General features: G+C 35.0%; 1 protein-coding gene across 4 annotated transcripts in view; it reads left to right on the plus strand.

The window, feature by feature from the left end:
* The window catches only part of LOC145213570 (polycystin-1-like), a 103,747-nt gene that overhangs the window by 38,693 nt on the left and 50,290 nt on the right, over positions 1-14,764 (plus strand). For all 4 annotated transcript variants that reach the window (XM_080081906.1, XM_080081907.1, XM_080081908.1 and 1 more), the window contains exons 27-34: positions 8,284-8,494; positions 10,036-10,213; positions 10,457-10,559; positions 10,998-11,255; positions 13,192-13,348; positions 13,916-14,039; positions 14,099-14,216; positions 14,458-14,598. In XM_080081906.1, the coding sequence (XP_079938032.1) occupies positions 8,284-8,494; positions 10,036-10,213; positions 10,457-10,559; positions 10,998-11,255; positions 13,192-13,348; positions 13,916-14,039; positions 14,099-14,216; positions 14,458-14,598 (1,290 nt within the window). The remainder of the gene's footprint in view (positions 1-8,283; positions 8,495-10,035; positions 10,214-10,456; positions 10,560-10,997; positions 11,256-13,191; positions 13,349-13,915; positions 14,040-14,098; positions 14,217-14,457; positions 14,599-14,764) is intronic.

A 14,764-nucleotide genomic window follows, 5' to 3' on the forward strand; every position in this document is an offset into this window, starting at 1 on the left:
GAGCAGTAGTTTCTCTCTTTTGTTGCCGAGAATTGAAAAACGTAGTCTCAAGTAAAACCTAGATTTATTACTCTCAGCGCAATACATGACATCATGCTTCCTAACTGTCGTGGCTATGGTGCAATCGCTCAAGTGTGTTAAAGAAACAGTAGAAATGCACACACATTCTTTAATTGTCGCTTACGCCACATTTCGCTTGATTTGTGCTTTCTCTTGCAGTCAGGTTTATTTGAAACTATGTGTTACATCGGATCGTAGCCAAGGGGCCCAACATTTAAATTTTGGAACTTCCCTATGACGACGGTTTAATGACGTTTTAGTCTTGTTTTGTGTAGTTTCCCTTATAAATGTGGTAGACCTCTCGCTTATTATACACGTAACATGGTCTGTTGTTTCTGACCTATTTTGTTTTCTAGTTCAAACCTTTGTAAGCAAGCCCAAATCCGAAAGTACACGACTGAAACCTGGTTAAACTTACAACTTCGGCACATTCTACAGCGCAAGGGCGCCAAAAGAATAATTGACTTCAGCAAACCTTTAAGACTCAGATTGTGGCCCTACTTTCTAGCTTACTCAGCAAAACTGCAACTGCAAGATTAGCGTGGCTGTCACGTGATCAACGTGTAATCGTTGCTTCGAAAATTTAAACCAGCAACAGTTGGTGATCTACCTGATACGTTGCGCAAGGTCACGAATAGAAGACATAAAAAATGGCAATCATTGGCACGTTACCAATTACGTGAACCTAAACAATTAGTGTGATTACTTGCGATCAACATTTTTTACAACCAATACGTGTTTGGCGGGCCATGAACAATATAACAGAAAACATTTTAACCATTTGTTTCACATTTAACATATTGTTAAAATTTCAATACAGTTTTAATGCTTATAATTTGGTGCAGTTCGCATTTAGTAAGAAATTACAATCAGCGTCTTTGCCGGAACACCAGTTTCGTAATTTTAACACGTTGAACTCTTTATTTAAACACTTGTTATATCACTATTGGTGATTAGATAAGCCAACAAAATAGGGATGCACGGCTTTGAGATAATGACTCCTACTTATCGCACCGTGGTAAACTGAATGATGTTTCAAAAATATTTTATGGTCAAGACGTGTCATTTTCAACGTTCAAATTAGATGCGTTATTTGGTGCAGAATGCAAACATGCATCTACGTCTTTTTGCGTACATTACCTCCAGGGGATTTTACTACTATAACGTCGTTTTTTGTTTGAAAAAGTTGGTCTGTTCGACTTTCACATAGAGATCATCAATCAGGTTAATCGCATATTTTGTGGAAAATCGATGCGAATATCCGGATTATGCGATAAACCGATATGCGATTAACCGGACGATTTTCTTCACAAACGATGGGCGACGGTTTGGTATTTTTAATTGTGATGCAATTAAACGGATTATGCGAATAATCGGATTCGTCTGTATTTACCATTACAGGCCATAACAAGAGTTATGCTATGTGGTTTTATAAGTTAGCCCGTATTTTCAGTTTTTGTGGAGGTTTTATATCTCAGAAGTGACTAAACTGATACGGTTTTGTACATTTCAGGCAAACATTGTTGAATAACATGAAGGTAAAATAGTAGACGTTTTCCAAAGGCGCAATAAAAAGTCATTAATCGGTCGGTCAACTTGTCTGTGACACAGAACAATGTTGAGAATGATTCTCTGTCCCAACATACCTTGTTTAAATTTTACACATATACTCCAGAAACAATACGTAAGTGAAATACAAGCTGGGAGAAACGTAATTGTTAATCACTGACTGCATTCTATTGCAAACCATGTCAAAACATCATGGTCGATTGACGACTGCACCGCGATAGGCTACTGAAAAACAATTTGTTATTAACACCTTTGCTGCAAAATATCTGCCAATTTGCCAGTGTCTGTAATATTGTCCAGGTTTTCTAGTAAAGTTTTAACTGTTTCAAAACTGGCCTTTTCGGGTTTGGAGAGGATTTTTTATGTTTATTGTTACTACTTTTCGTAAATTTATGACAATATAATGTAAACAGGATTTGAACAAATCCTTTCGAAGTTTTGGTTGATGCTGTCTACTAATTTGTCTAAAAAAATCTAAAAAAAAACCTAAAAAAATTAATTTCGAAAACATTTTTACCATAACTAATTTGCATAAACATGTGTGTGGGGACCCATTTGTTTTGCTTGCAAAAATAATCATGTTTCTAGATCAAACGGTGTGGATAATAAATTGATAAATAGGGTGAACAATATATAAAATGGAAATATATAGAAAAGCCACCTTTCTAGTTTTAAATTACTAAAGTACATGATCCAGAAGTTTTATACGTTGCTTGTTGGTGTAGAGTGTTTTAAGGATTTAACCAATATTCACTCTGTTAGTTATTTTACATTGCACTGTGCAAGGCCTGGAAGTGATTGTTTATTACCGGCGCATGGCAAGATCTTCTACAGCTACATACGCATTGGGTAGACAACAAAATGATGTTTTTTAACTGTGTTTTAGTAAACGGCCAGAAATTTCTGGTAGATGTAGTAATGTAGATATGTCAACTGCTTTGTTTGTCGTGATAACCCCAGTATTTACCCCGCTAGCCTCCTACAATAGGTGAGTTTTTAAACTTGTTGCAATTGGCTGAAATTTAGTAAGCTTGTTAAGTATGATATTTATAGGTGTTGATTGTTGTGTTCAACCCTGTAGCCCCAACATTTACTCCACCACCCCTTCATGTGCTGGGCACCACAAATGAAAGTTTCTGTGTTGTAACAGTGTTATAAAGGCAATTAGACATATGTTACTTGTGTTTGTGGATTGCTTGGTGGACATTTTTGCACATGGCAGTATAGGGACAGTCAACAGTCTTGTGGCGCCACAAGCATTACTGTTTTTTTGTTTAAAATGACAACTTTAGTAATAGATCAAAACCATGTACGGCATATTTTTTTTTCATTCTCGATTCGGTTCCCAGAGTTGTGATTGTTTTGGTTTGGTTTTTAGGGTTGGTTCAGGCAGCTTTGGCAGTTAGTAACAGCAATTCCTTGTTTTATTGGTGTACTGTTTTATTTTATTTATTGTAGTGTGTTTGTTTTAGCACTCATTATGGGTCTCCTTCCCTGAAGGGGACACGTATTGATTTTACTCAAATTGTTTGTTTTGTTTTTTCTTTCATTTTTTTTCTTCCCAAAGTTTGTCCGACTCGTTTTTCCATCAAATGTTTGATGGATTTGGCTGAAATTTACACAGATGGTAGATATAGTTACGTAGATGTGCATCCCACTTTGTTTTTGTTGATAACCCTAGTATTTACCCCATTAGCCTCCTAAAATGGTTTATTTTCTTCCCAAAGTTTGTCCGACTCGTTTTCCATCAAATGTTTGATGGATTTGGATGAAATGTACACAGATGGTAGATATAGTTATGTAGATGTGCATCCACTTTGTTTTTGTTGGTATCCTTAGTATTTACCCCGCTAGCCCCCTAAAATGGGTTATTTTCTTCCCAAAGTTTGTCCGACTCGTTTTTCCATCAAATGTTTGATGGATGTGGCTGAAACTTATACAGATGGTAGATAAGTTATGCAGATGTGCATCCCACTTTGTTTGTCCAAATAACCCTAGTATTTACCCCACTAACCCCCTAAAATGGCTGAGTTTGTAAACAGTGTCAGAATTGGCTGAAATTTGGACAGCTTGTGGAGTATGCCATTTACAGTTGTCGATTGTTGTGTTCAACCCTGTTGCCCTAACATTTACCCCACAAGCCCCCAAAGTGTAAAACGTATTTGTATGTTACTGGACACCACAAATGAAAGATTTCTGTTGTTCAATAGTGTTACAAGGGCAAACAGTTGTATGTTACTCGTTTGTGACTTTGTGGATTGCTTGGTGGAAGTTTTTGTGCCATGGCAGTTCGGGAGTTGTTAATAGCCCTATGACATCAGAAACATGCTTGCAGAAACAACTAAAGTTGTAAAAGACAGTGGATGGTATGGGACCCAATATAAAATAAGCATAGGAAATATATCAGTGTTTTAAAAGGTTATAGGTTATAGTGTATATGCTAGGGCAATATGTGCTAAGCCACCCTTCTAGTTTTTGTATCGATTGGTATTTCAATTTGCAGGAACTGATGATGCCACATAACCGAAATATATATTGTCCTTTATTTGAAAAGACTGATTCTATTTTACCAAGGATTTCATTGGTTTTACAGTATTATGGTTCTTGTTCCATTGAGGGGACACATATTGTTTTTGTCCTTCAGTTTCGTAAATGTCAAGCAAAACTTTGTTGATCAACATAAAAATGATAAACTAAAACTTGACCTTTTAAACTTGATGTTTTATCATAATGTAGCTTCTTTATTTTTGACAAATCAATTAAAAAATCAATACTTAAGTCATGTATAAACTAGGCAAAACCGTATTGTTAAACACCAATGTATAAACTAGGCAAAACCGTATTGTTAAACACCAAGGACTGCATGCTATCGAAAACGTTGTCAAAAGATTGTTAAACGTTTGTTTGGCGTCTGCACCGTGAGTGGTTACTACAGTTTTATGGTTCTCGTTTTGCGAAACAAAGTTAAGTGAAAACAATTGGTTATGTATACCTTTGTAGTGAATAGTTTTTATGGGTCCCATTCCCTCTGGGGACACATATTGTTTTTGTCCATATTTTTTTTTCTTTTTTTTTTCTGTCTAACGCTAATTTGTAACGCTCGTTTGGTAAAAAAGGAGTGCTTTAAATTTATTCAAATTTACACAGATGTTAGTTATTAATCCAAACTTGATCCTCCAGAAGTTTGACCCTGAATGACCCAGCGGTTTACCCACATGCCCCCAAAAAAAATTTAATAAAAATTTTAAATTGGCTGTAATGACTACAGTACATATTCTAGGAGTTTCAAAATCTAAGAGATGTGCTTTGTTGGTTGGTGCAATGTAAAGTGTTCTAAAGAATTTTCTAACTTTTTATTGGATTCACCCCTTAAACCCCCAAATAATCGGTTTTAGTTTTAGGCCAGAAATGCTTGCCCTAATGTACTGAAATGTTGAACAGTGGGTTACTCGTTTGTTGTTTGAAATGATAGCCAAATCTATCAATTGGTCATCCATACAACCCCAAATATGTGTTAAAATGTTTACTAAATCTTCTGATGGAGTTTAACGCTATATTACTCTGGTCCCAGGGGAGTGATTCAATGATTTACAGCTCAATGCACAGCGGTTAACAAACAAGCTTGCTTTACAGCAGCGCTTCCCAACCGGTGGGCCGCGACATTCTTTCTTGTGGGCAGCGAAACTTTTCGAACTATTATCATATCAATATAGAAGTTAAAACAGTTACACAGTTCGTGTGAACGTACTTTCAATTTAACTATATTATCAAAAAACAGCAACATATTACTCACTATGAAAGCCGCATAAGTTAAAAAAAGCTTTTATTACGCACCCAAATTGCAATTGTCGCATCACAACACTACTTGTATTAGTTGTAAACTCTTTTTGTTAGCTTTATTATGGGTCCCCTTCCCTGAACATATTGTTTTTGTCCGTATTTTTTTTTTCTTTTTTCTGTCTAACGCTGGTTTGTAACGCTCGTTTGGTCAAGAAAGAGTGCTTCAAATTTATTGAAATTTGGACATATGTTAGATATTAATCCAAACTTGGTCCACCTGAAGTTTGACCCCAAATTACCCAGCGGTTCACCCACAGGCCCCCGAAACGTAAAATTTTTAATGCTGGTTTGTAACGCTCGTTTGGTAAAGAAAGAGTGCTTTAAATTTATTGAAATTTGGACATATGTTAGATATTAATCCAAACTTGGTCCACCTGAAGTTTGATCCCAAATTACCCAGCGGTTCACCCACAGGTCCCCGAAACGTAAAATTTGTAACGCTGGTTTGTAACGCTCGTTTGGTAAAGAAAGAGTGCTTTAAATTTATTGAAATTTGGACATATGTTAGATATTAATCCAAACTTGGTCCACCTGAAGTTTGACCCCAAATTACCTAGCGGTTCACCCACAGGCCCCTGAAACGTAAATTTTTAACGCTGTTTTTTATCGCTCATGTGGTAAAGAAAGAGTGCTTCTAATTTATTTAAATTTGGACACATGTTAGTTATTAATCTGAACTTGATCCTCCAGAAGTTTGACCCCGATTGATCCAGCGGTTCACCCACAGGCCCCCAAAACGTAAATGTGTCTAACGCTCATTTGGTCAAGAAAGACACTGTAGGCAGAAGTCCCAAGAGAGTAACTCATTGGTTTACGATAGCAGGAGGGCTCAGCTTGACGTCAGACAGACATTTCACGACATGTCGTTTCGGTGATTAGAAATCAGCTGTTTTGCACAGCAATGCTATTTCGTTTTATTAAGTTATCACTCACATTTTCAGTTTTGGCAAAGGTTTCACACCTATGACGTGATTTAAACCTAATAAGCGTGCTTCGGTTTCGTATATGTCAAGCAAAACTTTGTTAATAAAAATAAAGATGAAAAATAAACTTGACATTTTTGCAAGATAAATGTTTTTTTAAATGCTCGTTGTCAGGTTGGCCGCCGCATGACCACGGGTTACTTAAGGTCAACTAGTAGGTATCACTAACACAGTTCAGAACTTTCTTTCGTCATAACGTAGCGTTTTTTGCAATCGATTTAGGAATCAATACTCAAGGCATGTATAAATTAGGTTAAACGGTGTTGTTGAACACCAAGGACTGCGTGCTATTGAAAACGGTGTCAAAAGGTCAAACAGTCGTTTGGCGTGTGCACCCTGAGAGGTTACTACAGGTCAATGGTACTCGTTTTGCGAAACAAAGTTAAATGAAAAACAATTTGTTATGTATACACTTGTAGCAAATTGCTTTTTAATTTAAAGTGTCTGTAACACAACTGTTACAGCTTTCTAGAAAAAAAATGTGTTTGAAACCTGACCTTGGACCACAATATCTGGGTCAAAGCAAGAGAATCAATTGAAATTATTTTTTTTGTTCTTTTTTAAAGTTTTTGTAATTATATGACAATAATAGTGCAAAAAGAATACGAACAAAATTTTTTTATTGTTGGGTTAATGCATCCTAAAAGTTGTCCTTAAAAATCTAAAAGTCACCACAACATTTGTTTACCGTAAATCGGCACAAACACGCGTGTGGGGACCCATTCGTTTTTGTTTACAAAAACAATCATATGTATAGATCAAATGATGTGTATAGTAACTTGGTAAATATCGTATAGAATATATAAAATGGAAGTATATCAGAAAGCCACCATTCTAGTTTGAACCAAGAATACATCAAATACGGTTTCCTAAAGGCAGGAAAGGATGTGAGGCAAAAGCACAATGTGCTGAAACAGTGGTCCGCGAAAAAAAAATATTTAAAAGTGGGCCGTGAGCTGGAAAAGGTTGGGAAGCACTGCTTTACAGCATACAATTGTAAGCTTTCCTTGGTCAGAATTAGATAGTTTAACTTTTTTTTGTTTTTGTGTGCCGCCGTATGTTAACCTTTTTGTGTTTTATGTCGAACCGGCGCTAGACGCATCCTGTGGCGATGTGCTCGTAACGTACATTAATACTATGTAACACTCTGACGGAAATAAAACATAATATTTAAACATTGTGCAGCTGTTTGCGGCTTGGTGGTTGTTATTTCATCAGTGCTGCGGCTTGGTTGTTATAGCGTTTCAAATGTGCAGCCCAACTCAGGAACTTTTACTGCTGTTTAACATAGTAACTCACACGATCTTTGATTTTGAACACGCCTGACTGGATTTGCGATTGTATACTTCTTTAATTACCATTTTTGGCTTTTCTTTTTTCTATTCTTAACATAAAAAACACACAGTGATGAAATGGTTAGTAAAAATGAGCCATAACCACAATGAAAAGGATTTTCCTTACATTAAAACACTGAACTGTTGCAGTGACGTTTGCTGAACACATTCTGGTAGTCAAACTTCATTCGTGCATTTGTAAAGGGGTCATGTTGTGTTAAAAAATCTCTCAATGGGTCGTATAGTAAAAAAGGTTAAGAACCAGGGATGTAAACTGTACTGAAAAACTATAATAGACAAAAATGTGGAGAGTATCAATAACAAACAAAAATGGGCAAATTTGCCTTTTTGGCATCTGAAAATAATTCCTTTTTATACCATTACAAGTTTGCACAAACATTTGTGTTTGCTTAGTAAATTGTTAGATATTGTACAGAATATATAAGATAGAAATATATAAAGGAAAGCCATCATTCTAGGTGTATTTTTTTCTCCAGAAAATCCCGTCGGAATTACAAGATTCTGATTTACAAAATGTCAGCATTGACAAGCTGATCGAGTTAGCACATCAAATGCCTGAGTATGTTGATGTGGCAAGCCAAACAACTTTTATGACTGTTACCGTCAACTTAATGGATATAGCAAGCTATATGGTTGATTCTTTAAATTTTGTGGTTTATGGACAGGAGTTGCCTCAGGCTGTTGAAGGTTTGTACCAAGGAAAATGTTTGGTAATGTCCATACGTTTTCTGTAATAGGTATCTAATTATAAAGCCATTTTTGGGCTGCACGTAAAGCAAGGCTAACTCTGTATCAGTTGTGCAAAAAGGCTAGAGTAGATCAAGTTTTGTCAATTCTTTTAATAAGGTTGCTAACCTTGTCTTCTGGGGGAGGATTTAAAAGTTAGCAAACGATACACCCAAAAAGTTTGGAACAATTAGCTGAATTTAATACATTACTTCAACATGAATTGATGGTCTGAAAATGTGTGTTGTTTATTTTTATGGGTCCCCTTCCCTGAAGGGGACACATATTGTTTTTGTCTATACTTTTTTTTCTTTTTTTCCGTCTAGTGCGGATTTGTTCCCACGTTTAGGTCAAGAAAGAATGGTTCAAACTCTTTTTAAATTTACACACATTATAGATATTGGTCTAAAGATGGTCCATGTGAATTTTGACCCCGTTTGATCCCTCGGTTCACCCACAGCCCCCTAAAACGTGAAATTTTAAAAACGGCTATACTTGCTAAAGCCTTGGATTTGTGTGAAACTCAAAATCTTTAGCATTCCTGTGGAATTGCTAACCTTGCCTGTTTCAGAGATATACTAGACTGGTCATGAAGAACAAGCTAGCTCTTGGTCTTCCCATCCAAATAGGGTTTATGTGGTTTGCAGCGATATAAAAAGTCATGGGACAATATAAGGTTGAGAACCACAGAGATTAATCAGTTATAGTTTGCTAACAATAAGCGAAAAAAATGTTTTACACTTTAGCGATAATGTGACATATATGGCCAAGATGCTTCTTTTAATGCCTTTCCATCCCCTTTGCATCCCAGGATAGGTATGGCCATGCGAAGGCAGTTGGGCAAGTATTCTTTTCAAGTTGATCAACTTTGTACATGCAGCAGCTGTTCACAAACTTGTTCCATGGCACAAAAATTACTGACTAAGACTAGTTGTTGATACAGAAACCTCGATTTTGTGACTTTTAGAACTGAGAATTTTAAACATTAAAAACAAAAAATATATTAGTTATTAAAACAGTTTATTTTTACTGACTAACAAAATTATCTGTGGGCCACAATTGGCCCGCGGGCCTGCAGTTGGACCCGATGGTTTTGAATATTGAGTATTTAGATAATTGGAAGATTTTGTTTATCAATGATAACCTAGCAGTTAATTTTCTACACTTTAGATGTTAATTTTGCCACATGGGACACTTTATTGAGGCTATGTATGGTAACGGTAACTTTTTGAATACAATGGTAACGAGCTTTACCTTAAACTTGTTTCGCTTTCACACTTCCTCTAGGACTAGTGCTTTTCAAACTTCAAAATATTGGTATCTTTTAGAATTCTCCTTTACCGAGTAATGCCTCATTGCTTTCAACAAAAAAGGCGATTGTTTGTGCATAATTGTAATATTGTTTTGTCTATGATGGCGATTGGGCCCAATAGGTTGAAGACCCTGGTCTAGATGGTATAATGGACTTTTTCGAGCAATTATATATGACATGTTTTTTACAGATTTGAATTCACTTGATGAATCATATAGAAGGGAAATGGTAGAAATTTTAATGGGATCTGCATTGCAGCTAACCAGTAATGTTCTTGATGGAAAAGTTGAGGGAGAAGAGCCATTTTTTTTGAATGCAACAGCACTTTCTTCAATTGGTGCACGGACAAATCTTGCAAACATGAATAGGTAACAAGAGTTTGCCAGATAAACCTCACAGAAAATCTATGTTTCTTATATTTTTCGTAAAGGTTTGATTGCCCAACTGTAATTTAGAACAAATAAACTAATTAACTGACATAAATGATCAGGTGGTCTGAGAGTAGCTGAATACACAGTAAACAAGTTCTACTTTAATGAAATTAAACAATTTTTCTGCCTATATATCGAATTAAGTTACTTGACATGTATTCCCTTTTTCAAAAAATTCAGTTCAGTTCAAAATGATGGTTGTTTTTTTGAATTTCCAAGAAGTCTGTTTTGCAACATTTCTGAAGATACAGAAATCTTGTACATACTTGTTGTGGCAGAGCAGGTAATTTTTGTGAATAAATAGTTTGTTAAGGTCATAAAAAGATAAAAAGAAGATGTCATGTAATGCTGGTCTATCCCAGCTTTTATTCAAGAATTCATAGTTGAATTTTTCCAATTTCACACTTCAATTGTGCAAAAAAAAAGTGTGTGTGGTAACTCATATTGTACTGCAAATGGGTTTAATTAGGAGTTTGTTATTGCCAGGATACCCACAATGACTGTGCAGCGTTTGTCAGTTGGTATTAGGCCAGGTTTGCAAAAATGGGATCACACCAAGCAAAAACGTACATGCGCAACTGTAATTTCTAGTGACCAAATTTGACTGTAGAGTGTACACTACTGTCACACAATGTAACATAATATTGTTTCTTATGCTTGTGCCATATGGATGGAATAGTAATATGTTAAAAGTTATTTTATAGTTGTGCATTTTTTGTAGAACCCATATACATTTGGTTACACACAAAATACTCTTGCTATAACTGGTCACACCAATATATCAACACGAGTTCCAGCATTTGACTTTAAGTTGACTGGTGATGCCAATTTTGAAGTGTGCTCTACTAATCAAAGTGCTGTCCCCTCTTCACAAGAATTAATTAAAATGGTTATAGCGCCAGGAAATAGAAAATTCATTCCATCTGAAGATACTAGTGATATTGCTGAGATATCTAAGGGTGCTAATTACCGTCCACGTGTAAGTATTGTAAAAGTTAACTTACTTATGTTAGCCAATTCTGTAAACATTTGTGTTTATTTTTGATTAGGACTTTTAAGTTAATAGCTAAAAAGTTAATTGAATTATTGTAAGATTTAATTAAAACCATCCAATGCAAAAACATGTTAATCTTTATCGAGTTTGAGGAGGTTCAAGGTACTGCTACTCTCACGAATTAACAACACAATAGGTTTGCGCTATGAGCCTCACTAAGTTTATAGTTCAAACTGCTGCCTCACGATTTCTTGGAGATAAACTCCAGTTAAAATCGGCTAAGTCCAAACACTTCAAGTTAAATTCAAACACTTTGTCATTTTTGAGCCTTATCTAAGCTGACACAGGTTTCCCTTTTCTTTAGCTCCTGCCTGTCTAAACATTAACATAAAAATGGCATTTTCCTGAAAATCGCTAGACCTCTAAAATGGTGAATTTTTAAACAGTATAAGAATTGAATGAAATTTACAAAGCTTGTAGAAATTGACATTTACAAAAAAATTGATAGCTTGAAGAGTTTGCCAAGTATAGGTGTTATTTGTTGCATTTTACCGTATGCCCCAACAGTTACCCCACCAGACTCCTAAAATAGGTAAATTTTTGAACGGTTTCAGAATTAAATAAAATTTATATAGCTTGTAGAATTTCCCATTTATGGGAGTTGATTGTGGTGTTTTACCCGTAGCTCCAACATTTACCCCACCAGTCCCCTAAAATGGGTCAATTCAAACCCAGGAGCTTCCCATAGAATGCAATATTCATCAAACTGTGAAAAAATGAAATGTTTGAAATATAGTTAATTGTAGAACATGTTGCTGTAATGTGGATCCTTGGTTGATCAACGTATAAAAATATTTTGTCAAGTTGTTGTTGCTTTGCATCACCTGAGATATGACCTATTACAACACATTTCTATTCTACACAATACTTGGCCAAACATTCACTGGCAAACAATTGTTTGTATGTCATCCTCAACAATGCGCTAACCCATACAGCTTGCATTTTTTTGGCATATTTTGTTGCTATATTGCCAGCAAGCTTGTTCAAAAGCAAAAAACAGTCCTGAGTTTCTTGAGATTTTATGATTTTTTGTGCGATACCGCAACAAACAACCCAAAATATCCATTGTGGCCACCACTGTGCATTGCAAACCCACTTTGCAAAACTTGGCCGCCCTTTTAGTATTATTTGTCACAATAATAAATAAAGTTAAAAATAGTTAATAAATTGACTCCTAAGCCAAGTTTAATGTCTGTTTGCAAAGCACTGCAACTACCTAAACTTGATCCAAGGTAACATCAGCTTAGGCATCAACAATACATCGTCAGCTATATTTAAAACGTGGATTGCTGTTACTTTTTTCCCCATACTGCATTACTTTCGTTGTTAAAATTGCAGATTTGGCAAATTGTCTTTTCGTTACATTAGACTTTCACATAAACCAACAGCCTTGTTAATCAAAATAATTTCTTAACATTCTTACTGTATTTTTTTGAATAAACTGTAGGCAATATTTTTTAAATCATTCACATTAGCTGGCTTTCATGATGGCGAATTTACATTTAACCAATTTATTTTCTTAACAAACCCTTCGTCAAACTATACCTTCTATACATTTCTTATTGTTAGTGATAAATAAAATAATGAAAAGCATGGTAATAAATCGCAGCAAAAACGATGATTGTTGGCATCTTACATATTGCGAAATAAAAGAAATGAAATAGGATGTAGTAGATTTTGCATAGGATGGTTTTAAAACGCCAATAAAAGATGATTGTTGGCAACTAACATATTGCGAAATACAATTGAAATAATTGTGCATGTTGATAGAAATGAAATAGGATGTAGTAGATTTCATCTAGCAAGATACAGGAAAGCCACCTTCGTAGTTGTTTTTTACATTTACTTTGTTTTTGCACAGGATGGTTTAATCTTCAAGAACTTTACACTGAAAGGCATGCAGTCAATCGGGTTGTCAATTGGTAACAACAACACAGATTATGATACCTCTGTGTATATTATGGTTGCATATGAATTGATCTCCATTACAGAAACAACTGAATCAAATCCATTTCTTGGTATGTGATTATTAAATCAACCAGTTTTTCATTATGGGTCTCTTTTCCTGAAGGGGACGCATTGTTTTTGTCTATATATTTTTTCTGTATAAAGCCGGTTTGTTCCAAGTGTTTGGTCAAGAAAGAGTGCTTTCAACTTATTCAAACTTACACACATGTTAGGTAGTTATCCAAAGTTGATCCTTTCCCAGTTCTTTTTGGTGATTAAAAATCAGCTGATTTAGCGCTGCAATGCTGTATGGTTTATTTAGGTGGCATGAGCTTTAAAGTTTTGGCAAAGGTGATAAACAGTACTTCAGTTTGATATATGTCAGACAAAACTTTGTTGATTAACATAATGGTCCAAAAATGAACTTGAATTCTTTAAAGGCCACAATAAATGGTCAATAAACGGTCATTGTCAGTCGCACAGGTGTCACGTAGCTCAGTTAAGAACAAATTTTTGGCACAACAATTTTGTTAGAAATTTTTGTTGTTGTTTGTTAGGAAAGCCACCTTCTAGATGTGGTTGGCATGTTTAACATTGTAGATGTTAGACGTGATAAGCAAGTTTATTTGTTTAAACAGATGTTTTTTTCCACCCAACATTTCTTCCCAATGCAACTGATTATGACAGGTACATGCGACTAACAAATGAATCAGTTCAACCTCAAGCCAACCATATTAACTACACAATATATATTAGCCCAGAGTAAGTTTTTTAATGTCTTATGTTAGCTTGTTCTGATGTTTTTCTATTTTATTTTGCAGAGATGGAATCAACACAATTCCAAAGTACTTTTTAAATATTAGTAGCTATTACAAGTTTCATGATGCCATTTTGCAGGTGGCTGTGTATTACAGTGGTTGTCAATTTTATGACACTGAGGTATGCAAGAAACATTTGGTGTGGTCATTATGCTATATATTATATTATTAAGGGAATTATTACTTCGTTAAAAAACTTTCATTAGGGAATATAAACTTTTAGTAACATTTCTTACAATTGGTTGTCATATTAATATATAATTGCAAACTGTTTCTAATTTTACTGATGTAACTATTACTTTGTTTTTTTTTATTTACTAGTGCTTTACATTTTTTATGCACTTTTCTATATATGTGTAAAGAAATCAGAGTGGAGCTCTGAAGGACTAAGAACATCACATGAAACTATTCCTTCTGCTGCAGTTTGTTACTCAAGTCATCTAACCTCATTTGGTTCATTTGTATTGAATCCCCCTAATCTTGTGGATGTGACTGAAATAAAGGTTAAGTAAATAGTTTTACAATTTTGTTTGCAACAAACTTACAAAATGTGAAAACTATATCCAACAAAAGATAAATCTTACTTGATTTTTGTAACATTTTTGTAATTATTATACTTAAATATCGAAGCTGTGGCGACATTTTCTGTTATCTGCACAAAACTAACAG

The sequence above is a fragment of the Phallusia mammillata genome, chromosome 2, assembly GCF_965637545.1.
Source record: "Phallusia mammillata chromosome 2, kaPhaMamm4.hap1.1, whole genome shotgun sequence".
NCBI classification, from domain to species: domain Eukaryota; kingdom Metazoa; phylum Chordata; class Ascidiacea; order Phlebobranchia; family Ascidiidae; genus Phallusia; species Phallusia mammillata.